The following is a 23,558-nucleotide window of genomic DNA, read 5'->3' as shown; positions in this document are numbered from 1 at the left end:
ATGGTTCACAGACACACTTACGCTCACACACACACACACACACACACACACACACACACACACACACACGCACACACACGCACACACACACACACACACACACACACACACACACACACACACACCTTGACATCTTACACAGATAATAGAACATATGGAGAGTAGGACAAGGCATACAGACAGGTGTGATCACTCTTTGGGATACACACACAACTCTCTGTTACAACTTACACCATTTGAGGGTTTTAAGCATCACTTATTGGATTTTAAACCCGCCACTGTTACTGAAAATATTTTGGTGTCAAGTCAAGTGCTTCGGGGCTTGAGATGTGTGTTTATCATGTGAGAGTCAACATACAAAGACACTAAGTGTCCTCACTCATTTTCACCCTTGAGCGTTGAACACACGCAGAGAAGAACGCGCGCACGAACACAAACACAAACAAATGTTTTCTTGTGTAAGGCACCCGCAGAATTATGACAAATCAAGCGGATCACTCTAAAACAATATCAATTCGACAGAAATCGTGTGGAAAAAGTGAAACTACCACTGCTTAACAAATTGATAACTACGAAAATATATTTACAAAGACTATAGGGTATTGCATAAGTCCCTTAAAAGATCAATTTTAAGGGAATAAGACTTTAAAAACTGCGAACGTGGTTGTGGACATTATTTTATTCCGGTAATATTGGCTTCAGAACTTGGCAGGACGCCATCCTGCGCTGCGGAACGGGACAATGCGCATGGCACAAAGAGACTGAGAGAATGAGGGAGATAGGAGGGGGCCAACACTGTTCCTTTAAGGACCGTACAAATTCATCTGGGAGGCATAACATCGTCGGAGTACTTCGTAGCGTTTAGGGAGTCGTTACGGTTAGACGGATAGAGTGTACTTACTGTCCGAGACGCATGGGGTAAAAACGGATTATAACCATGAAGAAAACTTGGATTCTATTCACTGCTCAATTTCTGCTTTTACAATTCACAGATAAGGGTAAGATATTCCGCACCAGGTGGACACGCACGGCAGATACATTCTGAGCTGAACCCCTATCGAGATGGCAACATAAACATTGATATTGTACACCAACTGTAGGTCTACAGCTTATTGTATTTGTATTATTACTGGCCTATTATATATTACCAAACATGTTAAGACGGATATACACATCTTTTAGACGTATTCACTATTAATAATTTGCAAGTGGTGACAAAAAAAGTTGCGAAACAGTCTGCAAATGTTTTTTTGACGGTTGATAGTCAAGAGCTGAATTTCTCACCAACAGTATTCAGGCTAATGTCATTGTTTGGCATGGTCATTGTTCACACAGATTGAGCATGGGAGTGCAGTTTTGTGATATATAGCCTAACTCTAATCTGCCAAATCCACCTGTTGATTCAATAAGGCTTGGCGAGACAGGCAATGGATGAATTTACTGGTAAAACATTTGCATAACCGTAACCACATTTGAGAAAAAAAAAGACTATGCTTACGTCCGGCTCCCTCGGGCAACAGGTGCACGCGCACCTGAGAAACAGTTAACAGGTGGCAAAACAGGACTTCTCATATTACATGGTTGGTTGCAGGATCTGGGTTGACAAAATAATCCCAGAAGTAAATAGAACAATGAATGCTCTGGCGTTAAATCATACGTCATTAGTCTTGTATCAGTACGAAACTTCGCCCTTGACTTGTTAACTCGCGCTTGCGCGAGGCCACTGCTCAGGGCCTAAACAGTCACATGAAAATGTTACTTATAGGAAACTGAGCATGAAATCATACGTCTTCTGGCTCAACTACAAAGAAAGAAGGTAAAGAACAAAGGATTTTTTTATTGTGGCAAAAGTGGTTTATGGCTCATGGGACCAAGACTAATTAAACAAAATTAATAGTTTTGCTGTTCAAGTCTAACATTTTTTTGTTTGTTGCTTAAAGCAAGAGGTCAGGAAAACTCAGGTTCCTACAATCTGTGTGTGTCAAATATGACTGTGTTTGTTCCTGTGTCGTTCCCAGGCTGGTGCAGGCTCATCCTGTCTCCCAGCGGTCCTTACACAGTGGTTCAGAAAGGAGGGTCTCTGAATCTCCGTTGTCATGGTGACGAGGCCCCTGGCTCCGTCTCAGCTGCCTCTGATCTGAAGTGGCAGCGGGAGCGGGGTCGCAGGGTTGAAGGGGAGGGAGAGGATGGCCAAGGAGCCTTCATCACTGTGGCGGCTGCACAGGCTTACCACATGGGCCTCTACTTGTGTGTCAACAACCGCACCTCAGAACAGAGTTCCATCTATGTGTATGTGAAAGGTGGGTCGGAGTAGTCTGTCAATGTGTGGGTGTCTGTGTGTTGGGGGAAATGCAAAACACGATTGTGTACAGTTTACCTTACCGTTCACCCCCTTTCTCCATGTAATCCCCCCCACACCCCTTACCCCACACACACTCGCACCCCTGTCAGACCCCCAGAATGCATTCCAGCGCACCATGGTGAACGGCATTCTGGTCCGGGAAGGTGAGGACTGTACCGTGCCCTGTCTCGCTACTGACCCAGCGGTCACGCTACTGGCTCTGAACACCTGCGATGGGCGACTTCTGCCCTCTGACTTGCGTTACCGTGCCGACCCACAGCGAGGCATCATCATTGCCAAGGCCAAGAAGGTGTACGAGGGCTGCTACATGTGCGTGGGCGAACTGGGCGGAGTCCTGGTCAATTCCAGCCTATACACAGTGGATGTTCGGCTGGGTGAGTAATGAGCTAGAGAAAGAGAGATACAGACAAACTGAATTTCAGGGATTGCATAAGAGATTTGAAATCAGAATGCATGAAGAGGAGTGTTTTGTCAACATGCTTAGTCCTGCTAAATCAAAACAATACCAACGGTAAACCTGCAGCCAACCTGGCTTTATTCTAGTGATATGTGTATCCAGCCCTCACAGACGCTTCATCCTTCCTTCCTCCTTTACTAGCTCCGGAGAGTCCTCCCATTATTGACCTATCACAGAAAGAGAATGTGATCCTGAGGAAGGGGGAAGAGTTCAAGTTGACCTGCAGCTCGTCCAATGCCAACCCCGACCTCATCCTCAAATGGGATTTCCCCAAAGACGCGGTGAGACCAATTTGCACCACTTAGACCTAGAACTACCGACAAACCTGAACCACTGTGATGTAGAATGGGTCTGAGCTGACCTTTGACCCCTCACTTGTAGCGAGTGTTTGAGACCCACAACTCCAAAATCCTGCCTGGTGCTCGGGGTTACAAGCGCTCCACCAGTATCTGGATCACCTCTGTCAACCAATCAGACGGTGGGGCATACCGCTGCCACGCCCACAACGAGAGGGGCAAAACCACGGTGGTGCTTCAGCTCGATGTCCGCGGTGAGCGTGTGTGTGTGTTCACGGTGTGTAGGTGCCCTTTGATGTGTGTGCTCAGTTTTGCGTATTGTTGTAGCCTTGAAGGTGTGTTTTACTGTGTGGTTATGTCAAAATATGTGTGTGTGTGTATTCTAGACCACGGCTTTATCCATCTGTTGGAAGAGTCCAGGCCTACCCCGGCTCCAGTGAAAGAGGGAGAAAGCATAAGCCTCAGGGTGGAGTTGGACTCATACCCCAGACCCAAAACCTTCTCCTGGGTATACAAGGGCAAGGAGCTCCGCAATACCACAGAGCATGTCATCACCATCCAACAAGAAACATATAGGTACTATATCTACACACACACATACATTGTACATTTATCTTTGTGGGAATCAGAATTCACCCCACTACCTTAGCCCAAAAACCTAACATGAACTCTAAATCTAAGCCTAACCCTAGCTCCTAAACTTAATTTAGTTTGGGGATTTCTGGTCCCCACAAGGGCAGTAAAACAAAGCCACACACACACACACACACACACAGAGAGACACACCCTCATGCTGTGTCTCTCTCCCTCAGGTATATCAGTGAGTTAAAGCTGGTGAGGGTCCACGGTTCTGAGGGCGGGATCTATACCTTCTCAGCCAATCACGAAGACGCCTCTCTCAATCAATCATTCCCAGTCTATGTCATCAGTATGTCATGTTTCCTGCTGTAATATCTTTAGGTTGTGTTTAATGTATTGCGTGTATAATATGCTCTCATCTACCCCCCCCTCTGATACTCTCGTTTCACTCTCTCTCTTTCTCTCTGTCAGGTAAGCCAGTCATCATTTCCCAGGAGGGCCCTGTTGACGGACAGGTGCGCTGCGTTGCCGTCGGTTACCCAGCCCCCCAGATCAGCTGGTACTATTGTGAACTGCTCCACACGCGGTATGAGTCAGACATAACAGCCTACATGGAGCCCACAAGTATTTTTTGAGTGAATCCACTGTTTAGTATAAGCTTAGTGTATCAAAGTGATCGTTTTTCATATATTCAGGCATGAAGCATCATTGAACCCTCTCTGATTCATCACAGGTGCTCACACCTGGCCAACGCCACCCAATGGGAGCCGCAGGAGGTCGTCGTGGTAACTGCATCCAACTCAGGCTTTGGGCGGCAGGAAGTGGAGAGCCGGGTGAACGTGAGCAAGGAGCATGCCCACTACCACACCCTGGAGTGTGTGGCCACAGCACACGGAGAGCAGGCCTACACACTGTTTGCTATTGGTGGTGAGATTACACACTCTCACTCACACAAACATGCACTAGCCTTGTCTCTATGTTGGGCAGGTGTGGGTGCAGATGGAATGGGATTACTGGTTGCTGAGTGTGCAGGCTGGAATTAGACAAGGAGACTAATCTCTCTCTCTTAAATAAACACCACTGACTCTTTCACCAGCATTGGGTGTGTGTGTGTGTGTGTGTGTGCGCGTTGTTTTTGTTTGTATGATTTCATCATGTACATGGTGTGTGTGTGTGTGTCCATGCAGAGCGCACAGTGCCCCATGAGCTCTTCACCCCTCTCCTCTCTGGCGTGGTGGCTACTGCTGTCATACTGAGCGTCATACTGGTGGTGCTGCTGTACAAGTACATGCAGGTAACACACACACACACACACACACGGGCACACACACACACACATGAGCCATTTACCTGCAGTAAGAGCACAAAGATCAGTTTGGACTGTGCTTTGCCCTTCAGAAACCCAAGTTCCAGATCCAGTGGAAGGTTATTGAGAGTATCCATGGCAACAATTACATCTACATTGACCCCACCCAGCTCCCCTATGACCCTAAATGGGAGTTCCCTCGGCAGAAACTACGCTTTGGTACGAGAAAGGAATGTGTGTGTGTGTGTTGACTTTGAGAATATGTCTGTGTTCTTGTATTATGTACTGTACTTTACTATGTGTATGGTTATGCATAAGCGTTTATATTTCAGATTTGTAATGTTGTATGTTTTAACGTGTCTGTGTCATCCCAGGAAAGACCCTTGGCTCCGGGGCGTTTGGTAAAGTCCTGAGGGCCACAGCTTATGGTCTCGGCTCACCAGACTCGGTAGTGACCGTCGCTGTCAAGATGCTCAAACGTAAGTGTGTTTCATCTGGCTAATGGGCTGCAAAATAATTGATTCCATTAGTGTGGCTGTGGGGCTGCATTAAAGAAACTAATATATGATGATGATGCCATGTTGTGTCACCACAGCCAGAGCTCACTCCACTGAGAAGGAAGCTCTGATGTCAGAGCTGAAAGTTCTCAGTTACCTCGGCAACCATGTCAACATTGTCAACCTGCTTGGGGCCTGTACTGTCGGAGGTGAGCATGTGTGTGTGTGTGTGTGTGTTTATCTCTATGTGACATAAACTTCTTTCAACTTGTTTAGTTTCAATCACAAAATTATATTTTGATTTTTTAGGCCCCACGTTAGTGATCACAGAGTACTGTTGCTATGGAGACCTGCTCAACTTCCTGCGCAGGAAGAGGGAGACGTACTTCAGTTCCCAGAGTAACGACGGTTACTACCACAACGTCCCCAACCAGAGAGAACCCTCGCGGTGTGTGTGTGTGTTTGAGTTATTTATGCCTTTGTTGCGTTTTTATGATGTGGCTGTGGTTTATAACGGTGTGTGTGCGTGTGTGTTTGTCACAGCAGAGAGGGAAATGGTGCAGGGTACATGTCCATGCGTCCGTCTGAAGTCTCAGGTACAACTCACCCCTGCTACATGTCCCATTATGCACTCCCTGCTACAACACTATTCCCCATCATGCAGTACCATAAAAGAAATCATGCCGAACCACAAAAGCCATCATTTCTCAAATACATTGCATGCACATTAAAGTCCCAGTCAAGTCATAATCAAATGATTCATTCAGCGTCTTCTCCACTCCCTCCCCTTCTCTCTCCTTCCCCTGATCCCTGTTTGCAGATGACAAGAATGCCCTTTCTATAGACGATCTGTCTCTGGACACCGAAGATCTTCTCAGCTTCTCCTACCAGGTGGCTAAAGGCATGGAGTACATCACGTTCAAGAACGTAAGGCTCAGTGTGTGTGTGTGTGTGTCGTACACTTACGCACAGTGCTATGTGCTTGTATCCGTTTCTAATGCATTCTCAATGTGTGTGTGTGTGTGTGTGTGCAGTGCATCCACAGAGACCTGGCTGCCAGAAACATCCTGCTGACTCAGGGTAGAGTTGCCAAGATCTGTGACTTTGGCCTGGCCAGAGACATCACTACTGACTCCAACTACGTCCTCAGGGGAAACGTGAGTACACGTGTGTGTGTGTGTGTGTGTGTAAGGAAATAGAATCATACAAGAGAGAAAAGGTAACAATGAAAATGCACAACATCTACAGTGACGAGTTGTTCCATAACCCGTTCAGTGTGCTCTCACTGTCCCTGACTCACTGACCTGTCTCCGTGTCTATTTCTTTGACCAGGCTCGTCTCCCAGTCAAGTGGATGTCGCCGGAAAGCATCTTTGACTCTGTGTACACCTTCGAGAGCGACGTGTGGTCCTACGGCATACTGCTCTGGGAGATCTTCTCTCTTGGTATTTCTTTTAATATAAAAGCATTGAAAGCTAAAATCCACTTTGACCAGTATGATTGTAATGGAGGACTATAGCTCACAATGTGTGTGTGTGTGTAGGTAGCAGTCCTTACCCAGGGATACATGTTGGCTCAGCCTTCTACAAGATGATTCAAGATGGCCATCGGATGAGCAGCCCTGAGTTTGCGCCCAATGAGATGTGAGTGTGTGACTTTGTGTTTGTATCCATTTTTCCCCCCTGTATAAATGTAACCATCTTTGTGTTCTCTCTAGGTATGAAATGATGCTACTTTGCTGGAGCCAGGATCCGCTGAAGAGACCTTCCTTCAGGAAGCTGGTGGAGAGGGCCGAACTACTACTGTCAGAGAACACCAAGAACGTACGGAAACTGTGTACATATGTACATCTCAATGCAACAATTGACATTTTATTTGACCATATTGTGTGTGTGTGTGTGTTGCAGGTGTACCTGAACCTGAGCAGTGCACCTGTACCTCCACAGCAGCAGAGGGCACCCTCACGAAGGCTGAGCTCCGTCTGCAGCACCACCGCCCCCACTCAGCCTCTGCTGCTCAGCACCGCCGACGTCTTCCTGGACTACGACACTGTCTGAGACACGCACACTTATACACCTTCCTGCCTGCCTACCTCCTTGACTATGCTACCCAGTCCAGTGCTCTGATCTGTCTGTCTCTCTCACACACACACACGCACGCACAATGCAGACCTGCATTAGCCTCTCTCCACCCGTTTGTGGTATTACTATATTGATCCCTGGTGTATTCCAAGTGCATGTCTACAGCTGACTCATGTGTGGCCTCACCGGCCATGAAAACCGGCCATGAAAACCCATGACATCATAGAACACGACCCTAACGAATGAGGTGTACATTCTAAACTGCGTACGTGTTGACGCACTCAAAGGATAACAGATTGATTCTGTTTAAGTGATTCAGGATTACTTTGTGGATCGTAAAACAACATGGTTTAGAGGAGGGATACAGAGAAACCAAACAAATGACTAACAATTGCTTGATCATAAATAAAAAGCCATAACAGAACGGTATGAATTGACAGAACTGATTGTGTTTGGCCTTGGTAACTAAAACTATTTACCTACAAAGCCATATGTATATGAAAGTATATGGAAATACTGTTTTGTGTTTTCACTTAAAATGTTTTGCAAAGAGGTGAATATACTGCTGAATTTAGAAATTCTTTTGAAGGAGTGTTTATGCCTTTGCATCGGACTACTAGTTGACATTGTGGGTAATGTAAATACAAGTGTAACCATCATTTAAACTATTTTAGTTATGTATGTATGTGTGTAATGTATGAGTTGTTTGTACTGGCAGTTTCAGAATTTAGACTATGTAAATATATACATGTCTGGCTCCTGGTTTGTAAAGAATGTTTTGATAGGTGTCTGCAATGTATGTGCAAATAAGCTTCAGAATTGTTACAAACGGTTTTGAGGTTTATGCAGTTTTGATAAAGAGTGTTGATTGTAATACAGAAAGTAAATAAATATGTACCATTTGTGAACGCCATCCACCATTCCAGGAAAAACACAAGGAACCGAAAATGCATTTGCAGTAGGTTTTTATTGTCAAATCGACCAGGGGAGAGGGAGAATAAGAGGTTAAAGTAGCAAATAGTTTGCTTCAAAATATTCAGTTACAATTGGACTAGGGAGAGGAGCACATACCATGAGGAGGGGTATACATAGCAGAGCACCATTTTACACAGAAAACTGGTTCTGTGTAAGTGTACAGATTTACTAAGTAAGTAAGTAAGTCGGTTTCTAAAACCCAAAGTGTGTAGAGATGAACTACTATATAACAAGCTTGGCCCCTTCTGTATTTGTACAGGATTCCTTATCCAGTACGCAACTTTACCTCTCCGAACAGTTTTTTATCAACTTCCAGAAACCCATCACACTCTAGTTCGGTCACATACATTTACTGACACAGGTTTGGAACATGATGGCGTTATGTAAGAATTGGAGCAGGTTCCCATTCTAAGAATAGAATGGACAAGTTAGTAAAATGGGATTTATTTTAACCTCTTTCCTTCCTTCATTTGAAAGCTTGGTAACCTATATATGCTTATCTGTTAGTCTCTAGACCTTTACATTCTTTGGGCTGGGTAGCAGTGATATCTTATAGTAACACAACTATAACATTTTAAAAACATTGCCTTTCTGGCAATGACAACACACACACACACACACACACACACACGGAAACTAGAAGATTTGTATTCGCTGAGGGATGGGTGACAGGTATGAACAAACTTTAAGGAGGGTAAGAGGATGATACATCGGAAAGTGTCACAGTTTTTTTTGACGGTTGCCATTTTGTTTATACCATTTCATAGCCAACTGGGTAAACCAAGCAACATTTTAAAATCATTCATCTCAGTCTCATGTCCATACAGAAAAAAAAAAATAGATTCGAGTGACTCTATCAAACACACAAACATACACACACAACGCTCTCACTCAAACTTATATTCAAGTTGAGCTACTCCACATGAGCTGGAGCCCAACACGAGAGGAAGATTTCCTTGACATTTTATCTTTTCATTACTGCAACGCAAGAACTGATTGGCTATCGCCAGGGGTACCAAATACAGACCCCACAGTGATATAGGAAGAAGAATAAAAAGAAAAAACACACACACACACACACACACACACACACACTGGACATCCGTGTATGCACATACACAACCATAAACAATCAAAACAAAAACACATTCTACTACTCTCCAAGACAAAAAAGACACATTCTTCTAAGAACTTCTTATCCTACCATCTCACTTCCTCCTTCCCAAGGCTTTTCTGTTAGATATGGCTTATTACTGTCACCGAGGTTGGGCCCTGTTCCATTTCTGACAACTTGGAACAATGGAAAAGAGCCAAACCTAGGGTGTTACTGTTGAACTGCTGATTGACTGACTGACTGAAAACTGCATGAAGGCTACTGAGGCCTGGCAGGGGGGTAAGAGGACAATTATTAGAGTTCCAAATATTTTAAAAGTTGCATCTCAGTTGTCGGAAGCCCGCTTTTGTAAACAGTGTTAGCCCACGTGTGGAGTTTCACCTCTGAATCAATGGGATGTTCAGAGAAGTAAAACCTCCAGCCAGCCAGCTTGGTAAAACATGTGAACCCAGAGAGCAACCTGTGTTTATCAAGCTTTGTGGCGTCACTATGAGATACTTGCTAAGATGCTATACACACAACCAGATGACGTTTAAAACAACAATTCTGAGTGTTAACTCCTCTCATAAAACACTGTCACTGTTTTTCTCTATAAAGTGTTCATGTGATTTGTGCACAGTGTTTTTGCACTGCTAATTAAATTAGTTAATTAGAAGGTAGCAAAACTGCTTTTGATTGGAGACTGGGTCAATGAGAAACCGTTTTGATTGAAACGTTTCTGCAACCAAAGGAAGCAGTGTTTGCAGGGTTTTTATCCCCTTCCAGGCTGAGGCAGAAGCAATTGTATATGTCCATATTCCTGAGAATGCAAGTACCATCCAGCAAACTCTGAAGCCCTACTAATTCAACAACCATAAGACATAGGGGGAACACACACACACATATTAACACACGCAATAGGACTGGATAGTGATTTACTGTACACAACCACATTAAGTGCTAAAATAGTATGGGGATAAAGATATATTTGTATGTTAGGTATAGGGGCTCTGTCTTTTAAAAATAGTCCGTAATATATACACATGTTCTTTGATAGGGTCTTTTTTGCTGTAAATATATAATCCTTTGAATAGTTTGTTTAAAGAAAAATATCAGTTGACCGTATGTATTGGCACTTGAATCACTAGACCTGTTACACAAACAGTGATGAGTATCCTGCAAAGAATTACACATCTAAATGGTATTGATCTGGCTACTGTCAAAGTGATCGAATTTGGACTTTGCAAGACTGAGTTATTTTGAATTAGTCACTTGTTATACACAGCTTTTAAAAACTTTGCCAGAATTCCCTGTTTATAACCCCTGCCCATTCATTGAACAAACTGTGACAGGAATACAAAGCCATATTATGGACTTGTAGTTACATAGGGGAGAAAATAAAGGAGCGATGTTATGCTTTAGCATAGCATTTCACCATTTTTGAACAGGAACACTAGAAAGTAAAAAGTCATTTTCAAAAGATACTAATAAAAGCTTATACTGTTTTTGTTTCCATGCAATCATATAAAATACTACATTTCTGTTTTTCTGTTAAGCTATATTGTATATTTACATGTTTATGATACACTCTACTGTACAATGCCAGGTCATTATTACATGCTTTGAGACATACCCTGGTTACCATGGAGATGGGGGAAAGGGGGTTTAGAGTTCTGGGTTTCCCACGGCGACACAGGTCTGTCTCGTAGCGCTCCACTGGTTGCTATGGGTAAAAAGTTCTAATACACACTATTACCATAGTGATAAGTTTGTAAAAACCTTCCTCGCTGCCCAGAAATATGTCCTTCCTGGCAAAGAATAGGTTACATCTCGGACACCATATTGGTCGGGGTAAGTGATGACATGAAAATAAATCACACGCATTCCTTCGGGCGAATGTTTTGTAAAAGGTTTAGTCATACCGTGTGCGTCCCTCCACAGCTTCATTTGGAACTCTAGTCCCTCAATCTCGATTGGACGCTTTACTCTTCGAGCCTACTACAGTTGACTGCTGGTGCTGTCAGTCCTATGTGAAGGCGGGCCTTTCTGTGGTTTCTGGGGCTGGGGTTTGAGTTGCTGCTGGTGCCTCTGGTGGTGAGACTGCTGCTGTTGCCTTTGCTGTGGTGGTGGTGGTTGTTGTTGTTGTTGCGGTTGCTGTTGTTGTTGCTGTTGAGGATGCGTGGCCTGGGTGAACGTGCTCTGCTGTTGGAGTGGGAAGGCCGCCTGGAGGATTAGCTGGGTGGACTGGTTACCATGGAGAAGACGGGTGCCCTGGTAAACGAAAGGACTAGGTTAGGCAGACTGCCAGGCCATTGCTGTTGAGCCCCTCTGAGCGCTACAGTAGCTGTCGCCGTCCTGGGGGGTATCCAGAAAGCAGGTTATGCGACATACCCGGGTAAGTTCATTCCTCATCTGACGGCCAGTGTTGTAGCAATATTGCCAGTAAGTTGCTACAAAGTTGTGTGTCAGCTGGAGAGTTAACTTACCCGGTTATGTCACATAACCAGCTTTCTGGAATACCCTTCTGCTGTCCATAGTTTACCAAAGCTGCTCTACCGCCCCATCGGAGCCCAACATGCAGACTGGCACAAAACGGATCCATTCAGCACCACGTTCTTAAGATGACACTGTTACAGCGAAGCACCAATTCAACATACGGCATATAGAAGGTCTCACACTGAGTTTGCTGTGCCGAACCAGGTCAACGACATCTGTGTCCCCACACTGCCCCCTGGTGGTTACCTGTAGGAATTGCTGTTGCTGCTGCGCCCCCTGCTGGTTGGTCTGCGCCACTACGGTGGTCTGGCCCTGGGACTCCTGCTGGCCCTGGGTGGGCTGGGCTGCCTGCAGGGTCAAGGTCTGCGTCTGGCCCCCCTGCTGAGAGACCGTCGTGGGTCACTACCATGGCTCACGGCTGTTTTGACCAGGCTGGACGAGCACAACTGCCCTTGTTGATGCACCGCGGCCCTGACGTACAACACTAGATTCTGGTTTCGGCGCGTTGTGAAAATGTGGGTGTGTGTGGGACAGCAACAGAGATGGCCTGTATGAGTGTGGCAGCGTGAGACAGAGAGAGAGAGAGAGAGAGAGAGAGATGACGTGGGTGTGTGTGTGTGTCCCCTCTCACCTGCTGCCCTCCAAAGGGGCTGTACGCTGTGACCACCTGGCCCATGAACATGGAGGTGGGGACCATGACGGCCCCGCACGCCATGGGGGCCGTCACCAGCTTGGTGACCAGCTGCTGCCCTGTCGGGAACCTGGACGGAGAGACGGAGGGACGGACAAGCAGAGGAGAGCGAGCGAGGCCGGAAGGAGAGAGGAGAGGAGAGAGGCAAGGAATGTGAGTGAGGAGTAGCTTAAAGATGTCCTGATACAGGACATAGATAGATTGATACATGGGCGCAAAGACTAAGTGCCTTGTGTGTATACAGTACATGTGTGTGCTTATGTGTGTGCGTCCGTCCGTGTGAGTGTGTGTTTGTGTGGCCCTACCGTATTTGCCTGTCCTGTGTGAACGTGGCCACAGCAGCGCCCTGAGAGTTGGCCTGGGGCAGGCTGGTGCTGATCTGCAGCAGGTTGGGCTGGCCTGGCTGTGCGATCATCATGGTGTTGTAGAGGGGGGCAGCGGAGGGGCCCTGGCCGGGGTGCTGCTGCTGCTGATGGAGCTGGAGAGGGGCCTGGGGACACAGGCGCACGGAGATGATGTCAGAGGGGCCGGGAGGAAAGGTCAGTGAGGGTTAGGGGGCAAAGAGATGATGTCGGAAGGGTGAATACGTGAGGCCAGAAAGGTGAGTCAGAAAGAGACTCGTATTTACTGTAAGGATGACATTAACACTAACATTTGTATGTATTTGTGTTTGTACGTGTGTGTGTGTTTGTCTGTGTGTGAGTGTCCTACCTGTGAAAGGGTGTTATGCTGCTGGAGGTTCTGCTGAGGGGGCGGGGCTTGCTGCTGGATGGTGAGCTGAGTTCCTGTGTGGGTGGGGTTTAGCACGCTCTGCTGGATTTGATTGGTCATCGTGGTTGCCTGTTGTAACGCTCCCACCTGAGGCAGCTGCACGTTCAGAGCTCCGCCCGGCTGCTGCAGGAACATCTGTCACCATGGAGACAAGTCCTGTCCCTCAAGTGGCCAGTGTGAGCATGTCTGCGTTCATGTGTGTGTGTGTCGTACCTGGATGCCCTGTGTGTGTGTGTCGTACCTGGATGCCCTGTGTGTGTGTGTCGTACCTGGATGCCCTGTGTGTGTGTGTCGTACCTGGATGCCCTGTGTGTGTGTGTGTGTGTCGTACCTGGATGCCCTGTGTGTGTGTGTCGTACCTGGATGCCCTGGCCTTGCACCTTCTGCAGCTGTTCCTGGATGTGGCGCAGCTCCTCCTGCTGCCGGTGGATGTTGGCCTGGATCATCTTCGTCCTCTGCTCCAGCTGATCCTTCAGATGCTGCATGGCGTTCACCTGAGCCGAGAACTCCAACACAGGCTGTTGAAAGCAGGGGGAGAGTTACAGTTAACAACTCCTGCAAATCTAAGAATAAGTACGCCTACGACTTATTATCTGAAGGAACTTTTCCATGTTTGGGAGAGAGATGAGTTAAACCCCATGAAATGATTGGAAAAGTAGCATGTTTCGTACCTGCACGTTGGTTTGTAGCTGCTGTTGTTGTTGTTGTTGTTGTGATTGTTGTTGTTGTTGCTGTTGGTTGATCATAACCGGAGCCAAACTATGGCCTGTGGTCTGGGAGCTCATGGACTACAAACAAGGACACAATTCACACACAGAAGAAATGTAAGAGCATTATAGGTAATGTACTTCAAGCAATAGATGCCTGTTACTTTGACTGTTTGGGGCAGCTCATCTCACCTGGCTGCTGATTGACGATCGTCGCTGTGATGTCATGTCGATGGTGGAGGCCACTGACTGTCGAGGGGGCGTGGCCGTGTCCATCTGGAGCTTGGAGGCTGTTGTCAAGTACACAGAGACAACCAATGAGTTCCCAGTTAAGATGGGAAAACATACCTGATCAGAACAACAACAAAACATTTACCAAACTAGTCCAAACTTTTGACTGGTACTGTATATATTTTACAAAATTACATCATTTTCTAAAATAGGTGTGGTCAATAGTCGGTTGGTTCAGTGTGTGTGTGTGTGTGTGTGTGTGTGTGTGTGTGTGTGTGTGTGTGTGTGTGTGTGTGTGTGGCCTCACAGTTGCAGGTGTTGTCAGACATGTGCGAGGAGGACTTGTGGGAGCTGCGGGAGGAGGAGGAGGCAGTGCGGCTGTGGTCGAAGCGCTCCAGCACCTCCTTCAGGCTGGAGGAGTTCAGCTGCGACTCCGAGCCTGAGTCCTGGCTCTGAAACAGCAAATCAGAGAGCGGAGAAGGAGTTTTACTCTATCTAATGGTGTACAGAGGGGAAACGTTATCGACCTATCACAAAAGTTGAGAGAGAAATATATTACTGATAACAAATCAGCAAGTGGTGGAGAAGATATCTGGCCAGTCGGAATCCATCTATCCATTGCTCATTTGTCTTACCTTGCACACAGTGTCCTGAGGACGAGAATCCTCGATCCCCAGCTCTCTGCGCTGCTCTGCTCTCACCTCTGCATAGCTAGAAGAAGAGACACACAAAGAAAAAAAGTGTTAGACTGAGCGAGAGAAGCATTAGATTGAACTCACTCATACAATAAAATGAGGGTGAGAACAAGAGGTGTGAAGGAGTCTGGTTGGTGTGTGCATGTGTGCAGCGTTTCCCACACAGTCACAACCTCAGCACACGTTAGCAACGATGCATACCTACGCCGTTCAGTAAGATCGACAGCTATATCAGCGAGCCTTCAGCATTAGTGCCGTAGCTAAAGGTCTAGGAAAGTTGAGGCTACTTTTTGCTAGGTACCTACAAACATGTCTTTATGGTTCCCCTTCTTTCTTTGACAAGTCTCAGGAGCTAGCTACTTACCCGGCATCATGGAGCCGACCAGTTAAATACTTATTTAGAACTAGCGTTGCTACTTGCATATGCAGAAATTATTTGTTTGTCGCCACAAATAGCTTTCTAATCTGTGGGAAAGACTGCTGTGTGTCCGTACCTGACCACGGTGTGTGTGCAGACGATGAACTCAGGCCGGGAGTTCCACTGGTGGTAGGTGATGTAGTAGTGAGTCTGCAGCCAGATCCACTGCTGACCTTTGGTCAAGAAGCGGTAGTAGCATGACTTTCCTTTACCGTACTGCATCACTACAGACGGAGGGAGAAAGGGATGGAGCGAGGGAGGGAGGGGGGGATGGAGCGAGGGAGGGAGGGGGGGATGGGGGCCCAGGGAGAGATGAGGATGGAGGGCAAAAGAAAGTGGATCAGTTTAAAGATTAGGACATTTCGGAAAACGCTTGTAGGTAAGTTTGTGTGTGTGTGTGTGTGTGTGTAAGAGAGACTTACAGTGCTCATGACACTTGGCCAGAGTTTCCAGGTCATCCACATGGTAATAATCATACCCCGATGTCCCCAGGACCTCAAATGGCAGGTAGCCTATGATTGGTGGTGCCCTGAAAGGAGGAAATGACAGGATGCATGACATCATCCCAACACTCCCTGCTGCCAAAGCATCATAAGAGGACTTGTTAGGCCTTGGTCTGGAAGACGTGTGTGCTTGTGTATGTTACCTGTGGTCAAGGAAGAGGAATTTCCACTCTAAGCTGTGCCTGGACGTGAATTCCTCGTTGGGCTCCTCCACTGTACACATCTCCTGTGGTAGACACACACACACACACACAGTGTAAGATCTGCATTTCACACAAACAAAAACAGACATTCTAAAAGCTGGGATTGGTGTGTGTGTCTGTCTATGTAGCGCGTGTGTGTGTGCGTGTCTCACCTTGATGAACTGAGGCTTGGCCAATCGGACAGTAGCAACGAAACACACCTGGTCATCAAATGCCGGATGCAGAGAGCGCTGCAGCATGCCTTCCAAACCGTTCCTCGTGGCGTTGGGAACTAGAGGGAAACCAAAAACAGAACGACAGATTTGTTTGTTTGTTTCGCCAACTCCTATTTGGGAGTTTTGTCAGATTATATATATTTTTTTTTTCATCATTCTATAGCTTTTGCAGTTGTTCAGGCATAAGTGGGATTTAAATAATACCTATTTGATGTTCATAACCACATACCCAATACACAGACAATAAGGCTGTTTTGTATTCATGTGAGCCTCACCATTGCTCAGCGACTTGAAGTTACCGATGAACTTGACGTATTCATACACGGGCGTCTGCTTGGGGTCGATGGCTCCTCTCAACATGTGACAACCAAACTCCAACTGATTCTTAGCTAAAAACACATAACGTAAGTAAAAAATATATAAAACGATGAAATTTGAATAAATACATTAGAAACCAACATGAGACCATTGGAGATTAACATGAGATTCTGGCTTTGATAGGAAACATCAATATATATAAAAATATTGCAAAATTGCTTTTGGAGCTTTATGTAATATAAACATTACGTTGGACTCATATTGTTATATTTGCTGAAAATGACAACCCACATTTTGACCTAAAAGATTCAGGGCTTTTGAGAACACATTAAGGGCTCAAGCCCCAGAAGCCACACCCCCACCTCCCCTGCTCCGGCCATGGTTGAATGCTGTCTTGAGTTAAGTGCCACCTACCAGCCAATCAGAAATCCCAGGTTGTTGTATTGGTTGTTCTTCATTGTATGATTTATTAAATGTTTAATTTGTAGTTTGTAGACATTTTGGAATGATATTGGTTAATAAAGTAAAATATGACATTACGCCAGAAAGTCAGAATCATGGCTTCCCCATCAGGTCAGTGTTTCAGGAACGTCTGGTTAAGGATCAACACGGGCTGAGCCAGACAGTTAGCCTGCTCCAGACCAGATTAGTCTCACAGCATAAGTTGCAATAGTAACTGAGCTTGAACTAAATTGAACTGCCTCAATGGAACCGAATCAATCGTGTCTTGCTTTGTGTTCTTAGCTTTTAAAATTGTTATCCTCTCTGATTCCCTATGTACAAATGCCCTGCTTTGTTTAACCTGCTTGTTTTTGTTGCTTTTTTTTCTTCTGTATGTTGTACTGCTGTGGTTGCCGTTGTGCTTTTAACCTGATTTTTATTCCATAGCCCCCTTCCCCTCTCCCTCAAAAAGCTTCTGCTTTTTGCCAGGCCATCACTTGAAATAAGCATTTTGTTCTTAATGATTCTGAAGGTTAAATAAAATAAAAAAAACTGGAAAAACGAACAAAAAATTAACTGGAAATGAATCTAGACTGACATAAACCTAGCTGGTAGACTTGCTTTATGGAACAGGCCTGATTTGGTGCTACTCACTCTTGAGGTAATCAGCGCCAAGTGTTTCGCTGTCGGTGGGGTGGTTGGAGAGAGCCTTGTACACATCTGAGTGTTCCCCTAGCGGTAGGAAGTTCAACAGGTTCTGGTCCAACAGGTCAGACTGGACACACATACACACACACACACACATATTTCTTCTCCTGTTCACAAAGCTAGACATGGTCCCCCCATACAGTGGTATAATGTGTGTGTGTGTGTGAGAGTGTGTGTGTGTGTGAGAGTGTGTGTGTGTGTGAGAGTGTGTGCACTCACCGGTAGGTGCTCCAGGAGAGAGGTGACGTTCTCCGACACGTAGATGATGTTCCCATCAGTCATTATTGCAATGAAGAAGCCGTCCAGAGCCTGACAAACACAACACACCAATCTCAACACCTGGCTAGCTCATCTACTCCCCCCAGCCACCAGGAGAGTACCATTAGCAGTGGAGAGGTAAGGTTGTGGTCACGTAGGAGTAATAAGGTAGTAATTAAGAACTATAAGCATTATTGGTGTTTGTGTCGTACCTCCAGCATGAGCTGGGTGAACTCTTCATTGCTAAGAAACGGGGGCTTCCAGTCCTGTCGGATCTCACTGGACTCTGACTGGGCAGCGATCTCTGTGAAAGAGGGAGAGAGAGAGATCAGAAGCAAGCCTTGAAGGACATGGATGGGGACAGAGCTGACGGAGGCCTACGGCAGGAAGGTGGAGCAGGAGGAGTGTAAGGCATGAAAACCATTACGGCGAGACGTGGGTATGCCGTGTTTTTTTTCTGATGGCACAAATTTCCTTCAGAACCAATGAAGTAAATGTATTTGAATTGAACTGAAAACTAGATTATGTGCGACCACATTATTGACACATTATTTGAAAGGAGCTAGCTAAACCTTGTGAACTTTCCACCAACTGAAAAACCAAGGCCCAACGGTAATACAATAGAAACTAAAGTCCAAATATAGCTTTTTAGTATAAAAACAAGAAGTTGCCACTCCCCCGACTGCCTCTTGCAGGAAGTGAGGTCACTGAGGTAGGGTCTCACCTTTGTGTTTACACAGGAAGTCAATGCTCTTCTGCAGGATGGTGGATTTGTCCATCTTGCGAGTGTTGCCGGGCAACATGGTCCCCAGTTCCTTGATGAGGACATTGAACTGGTCTCTCCGCTTCTTCTCCGACTTGTTACGGGACACGCTGTCAGATTAGATTAAATAAGAATTAATCAAATGCTACAATATCCTGCTTTGTATAATCTGTAAACACAGTGATACAAAAATGCTGGACTTGGAGAAGTACAGTTTTACTACAGAGCCTGCACAACCGTATTTATTTATACATGCTTTGGATAAAAGCATTTGCTATTAAATGAATACATGTAAATGTAAACTAATGCAAGTCAGCGTTAAAACACTGAATCTGTTTCTTGCTAGGCAAAGGTTGCCAACCAGAACAGGGTTCATGTGTGGAATCTGTTTCTCTTTCCATCCCACCGTTTAGCTTTGTCCTTCTCATCTTCTTCCATCAAACCATCGAAGATGCTGCAATCATCTCTGTGGAAAAGTTACACCATGCATTAACTAGGAAACAATTAACAGAGAAACTGAGCCAGTGAGTGAGTGTAAGAGAGAAAACGAGTAGACATGTTCCTGTGTGTTTGTAAGGGTGAGAGTGTGTTTGTGCATTCTTTGACAGGCTGAAAGTAGATATGAAGTGTTAAAAATAGCTAATGACCGAAGTTCTTTAACGTGGAGATTCCTTCATGAACAGGACATGTTTATTTTTGGAACTCACTGGACGAGGCAGAGAGGGAAATGGAAAGAGAGAGACAAAGAGAGAAGGGAAGAGCGAGACAGAGATAAAGAAATGTGTTTTGGCTGACAAATAAGGGTATGTCGAAGGGTGTGTCAATGTCAATGCTATTAAGTATTTAACCCTTGTGTTATCTTCGGGTCATTGTGACCCATCAGTCATTGTGACCCCCCTACGTGTTGAGACAACTTTACCTCATAAAATAAAGTGAAGCATTTTCTTTTAACTGCTGGGCTGTCTCACACCCCCAACAGTGTGAAGGTTAAAAGAAAATGCTTTTATTTGTTTTTGTATTGGGTAAAGTTGTCACTGCACAACGATGGGTCGTTGTAAGGCTTTGGGTCATTGTGACCCAAAGGCAGCACAAGGGTTAAAAGAGTAAGACAGTGTGTGTGTTTGTGTGTTGCTGTTGTTGTACCCTATGCTCGATGTCATGGTGGTGTTTGATCAAGGCTGTAGTTGCAGTGATTGGTGCTTTAGGCGTGAGGTAGGCATTTGGAAGGGCACCTGGAAGGACACCAAAAATTAATTACAAATAGGACACACTCACAGGTCTTCCCACAAACACGTGCATTAATACAAAGAAGACAAACATAATTGGCACAGTAGTTCATTATCCAGACATAAAGCATAACATTGTATCAAATATATATTATAATTGTGTGTGCAATCTTTAATCAGCTCACCTCACTGCAGCTTCTGAGTGTAAGGTCAGTTGCAGGTAGTTCTGAGGGATTGTAGTGGGGTTAAGGGTCAAAGGTGACTCAGAGGTCATTGAAGTTGTGGGTGGGCACCATACGCTGGACAGAACATGGTAGACTTTTACCTAGAAAACGAAAGCAAAAAAATCTTTAAAAAAAGTTTTTAAAACGTTTTTTTGCATCCTTAAATGCCTGATAAAAAGTTCTACTGTTATAAATGTTTAGTAACATATCCAATAATGTAGGCAACAGAATACTACTTTGTATCCAACTATTGAACAGTATTAAGCAACAAAACAAGAAAGTATCAAATCCTCATGAGTATAAATGTTATGCTCTGTTATATATTTGGGAATGAGGTGCGTGTCCTTATACACTACTTTTTTCTCTTAAATAATCAGTATTCAGAAATCAACATGAAACTGTAAGCATAACTCACTGGTATAAAGGCAGTGCATCATTTCGGGATTACAGGGGGATAGTCTACACACCCTTCAGATGACCAACAGAACCACATAAAAAATTATCCTGCGGTGGGACAACTTGAAAACACGATTTGTGCACAGGCCTAAAGAATCTGGGTAGCTTAAGATGCTCTTAGCCACGAAAGCTAACCCATTGGCGCGCTGTCTCGGTCAATCACACAGTGGGCTTGTGATGAGCCACTTCTGAAAAATGAACGAAAGTGCAATATTACAAATGTCACCTTGCTATGAGGATATATATTGTGAAAGTGTCGTTTTTTGATTTTCACTGTCAGAATTGGAGCCACAGGTGCTTATTACGCGCGTGATTATACAACGAAAAAATACACCCCCCACACACCCAAGCCACAGCAGAACTGCCCAGGTAACTTGCTATGCGGTTTAAGCTTTGTAAATTGAGTCTATGCCCACACAACTAAGGACATTCTTCAATTACTCAATCATTCACAAAACGAAATATTCCGCTGGTGGAGGCTGTTATCAGGAAAGCTACCGCTGGCCCCGAGCTGTCACGCAACTATTGCCATTGACACCATGTAACCAAACAAACAATCTCGGAAAATGAAGGAAAACGATGTTCGCTGAAAACTGCAAAAACACGCGCACACACAAATCTGTATAAATAAATATAGGTCATGTTGCAGTTAACAACTAGCGATGCCAAAACCTTTTGCGGCAGATGCACATACACTCCCCGCACACACATTGGCACACATTCACACGCTCGCCCACTCATACACATACTGCTCCGAATGTGGGTCACTAGGCCTTGCTCTATCCGACCGTGCGGAAACTGTTCCAAAGCCTCAATCTGCAGTTCGTTCGCTTCCGTACGCTAATACACCACTTACGGAGCCTAACACTCGTTCTATTCGATCGATCGAGTGCATATTCACAGGTTTAATACATTTAATGCCTTACCTTCCCAATTCTTACAAATCCAGGCTTCGTGTTTTGTTTTTTTGGAGGTTGTGTTCAGGGGGCCGGACTCCGGGCTAGAGAAAAACAGGAGGCCTACTTCATATTCCGCCGTATACAGTCATGCGCATTTGGTAGGGATAGGGTAGGGTGCAGTGTTTCACATGTACAGTAGAGGTACTGCAAGATACACATATCTACAAACTACAGTATGATATTTGGGAATCGGGATGGACTAATATATCTCTTTGTTTGAAGGGATATTAAAGTCAAGTATTAAAATATAAACGTTTCATTTAATTTTCTCAAACGCAAATAGATTTTTACAATGAAATTAATATAATTAATGCATCGTTGGTGGTGTAGGCTGTACTCTGTTTGCATAGCGTTTTTTAACAGAAAAATACTATATTTCAATGTTAATAAAACAGGCTTGAATAAATATGATCACACCCTACCGATTTTATGCATTCATCAATGTCACTGCACAAAAATATGTTATCAAACTAAACATATACAATCATGATTTCACAGTTACTGACATCAACGCAAAATCTGCACGAAGGTTGCATTTCTGTATCGTAAGCATATGGCTTGTATGTGACATTGGAACGACGCCAAGCAGTTGCGGTGCAGATGAATATGCCATCGAGGAAGGGGGTTTCCCTCTCTCGTCCAATCACAGGCGCTGCTTATCTTCAGTGACGCAAAAGCCTTGTAACTATTTAGAGGTCTCCCTATGTTGTTACTGTTAGATTCATTCAATCATACGCTTGAATGAGCGCAGTTATGAGTTGCTCTTTCAGTGTACGGGCTAACAAAAGGGTATTTGGCTTTTCATTTTTTATATGTTTTTATATATAAAATTAGGGTTACTTAAAAGTTCACATAGGTCAGGGATTAGTAGTTATATACACAAATCCAAACATTTACTAAGCAAGAAAAATTCTAACTTTATTTCTAACCTGTGGTGAGAGAAGTCCAAAGCCTCTTCTTTTTCCTCCTGCTTCTTCTTCCAGTCTTCCTCCTCATACTCCCATTCTTGGTAGTCTTCCTTCCCTCTTCTTCTCATTGGTTTCATCAGACCACTCTCTGTTTATCTTCTCAACTTCATAGTCTTCAGCCTACCATGGTGGATCTCCTATAGCAAGTTTAAAATAAACTCAGAACTCTTCCTAACTGTGTTGTCTGCAGAGTCACTGGGTTCTTGGGGGTAAAAAAAGAGAACAAACACGCAGAACAAATAACAATGTTCTCTTCTAGTATCTTAACTGTCTCATTATCATTTCCACTGTCAATATTCGTCTGCATTTTTGCACTAGGATCTTTGTATTCATATGTAAATAAACATATACAAAATTGACAACACTTGATAGCATTGAAAACATGTTTAAATCCAAATGTAGAATCTGAATACAGTGACGTCACAATGGCATTAAGCATATTTCATGAGGTCACATGGTTTAGGGATATCATGATAATTCCTCCCTACAGGTTTATCCCCCACCCTTCTTTCCATGTCAGCTCTAAAGAGCTTTTCCATGAAATTGCAAAAAGCACAAACCTCTACAAGCCCAGACTCCATCGGAGGCACTTAGCTGTCAAACAATCCATCTCATATTTGTTTCCATAAAGTGACACAAACTAATGGAGCCACACTTTTTCC

The 23,558-nt window shown here is 44.8% G+C and overlaps 2 protein-coding genes across 6 annotated transcripts; one reads left to right on the top strand and one right to left on the bottom strand.

The window, feature by feature from the left end:
- The first annotated feature begins 807 nt into the window (after nt 1-807).
- kitb (KIT proto-oncogene, receptor tyrosine kinase b) lies at nt 808-8,485 on the top strand. The gene is made up of 21 exons (XM_084687441.1): nt 808-998; nt 2,019-2,300; nt 2,452-2,736; nt 2,961-3,100; nt 3,201-3,369; nt 3,502-3,691; nt 3,928-4,043; nt 4,166-4,280; nt 4,428-4,621; nt 4,882-4,988; nt 5,093-5,219; nt 5,375-5,479; nt 5,596-5,706; nt 5,807-5,945; nt 6,044-6,093; nt 6,318-6,424; nt 6,532-6,654; nt 6,830-6,941; nt 7,040-7,139; nt 7,214-7,319; nt 7,404-8,485. Exons 1-21 carry the CDS (start codon nt 938-940, stop codon nt 7,551-7,553), a joined length of 2,889 nt encoding a protein of 962 aa, XP_084543567.1. The 5' UTR covers nt 808-937; the 3' UTR covers nt 7,554-8,485.
- Nucleotides 8,486-8,525: 40 nt separating this feature from the next.
- On the bottom strand, nt 8,526-23,258 carry clockb (clock circadian regulator b). Of its 5 annotated transcripts, none has more exons than XM_084687443.1 (24): nt 22,858-23,258; nt 21,896-21,969; nt 20,475-20,614; nt 20,207-20,295; nt 19,470-19,529; nt 19,025-19,173; nt 18,513-18,604; nt 18,262-18,351; nt 17,989-18,109; nt 16,851-16,964; nt 16,513-16,631; nt 16,301-16,383; nt 16,077-16,183; nt 15,731-15,878; nt 15,177-15,252; nt 14,849-14,993; nt 14,503-14,600; nt 14,275-14,391; nt 13,963-14,121; nt 13,544-13,738; nt 13,138-13,322; nt 12,773-12,902; nt 12,388-12,522; nt 8,526-11,916 (listed from the first exon to the last, which is right to left on the bottom strand). In XM_084687443.1, the coding sequence occupies exons 4-24, from the start codon at nt 20,221-20,223 to the stop codon at nt 11,644-11,646; spliced, it is 2,613 nt and encodes an 870-aa protein (XP_084543569.1). In that variant the 5' UTR covers nt 20,224-20,295; nt 20,475-20,614; nt 21,896-21,969; nt 22,858-23,258; the 3' UTR covers nt 8,526-11,643. The 5 variants fall into 5 exon arrangements, 4 of the variants coding, with proteins under 4 accessions (XP_084543569.1, XP_084543568.1, XP_084543570.1 ...); XR_014740979.1 differs by lacking the exon at nt 21,896-21,969 and adding an exon at nt 12,132-12,272 and having other exon boundaries at nt 11,785-11,916; XM_084687445.1 differs by lacking the exon at nt 21,896-21,969 and adding an exon at nt 12,188-12,272 and having other exon boundaries at nt 11,786-11,916.
- Nucleotides 23,259-23,558: the final 300 nt, after the last annotated feature.

This window comes from Hypomesus nipponensis, chromosome 22 (assembly GCF_054491055.1).
Source record: "Hypomesus nipponensis isolate SF chromosome 22, ASM5449105v1, whole genome shotgun sequence".
Taxonomy (NCBI): domain Eukaryota; kingdom Metazoa; phylum Chordata; class Actinopteri; order Osmeriformes; family Osmeridae; genus Hypomesus; species Hypomesus nipponensis.
The sequence above is the reverse complement of the archived record's forward strand: the minus strand, read 5'-3'. Positions and strand labels throughout refer to the sequence as shown.

What these genes read in the sequence shown, in the direction of transcription:
- kitb (XM_084687441.1), top strand. Translation starts at nt 938, where the DNA reads ATGAAGAAAACTTGGATTCTATTCACTGCTCAATTTCTGCTTTTACAA. An exon ending in GGGATTTCCCCAAAGACGCG is followed by an intron (nt 3,101 to 3,200) that starts GTGAGACCAATT and finishes CCTCACTTGTAG; the next exon opens with CGAGTGTTTGAGACCCACAA. An exon ending in AACCAGAGAGAACCCTCGCG is followed by an intron (nt 5,946 to 6,043) that starts GTGTGTGTGTGT and finishes TTGTCACAGCAG; the next exon opens with AGAGGGAAATGGTGCAGGGT.
- clockb (XM_084687443.1), bottom strand. An exon ending in CCAAGCCTCAGTTCATCAAG is followed by an intron (nt 16,384 to 16,512) that starts GTGAGACACGCA and finishes TGTCTACCACAG; the next exon opens with GAGATGTGTACAGTGGAGGA. An exon ending in ACACAGGACAGGCAAATACG is followed by an intron (nt 12,903 to 13,137) that starts GTAGGGCCACAC and finishes CTCTCCGTCCAG; the next exon opens with GTTCCCGACAGGGCAGCAGC.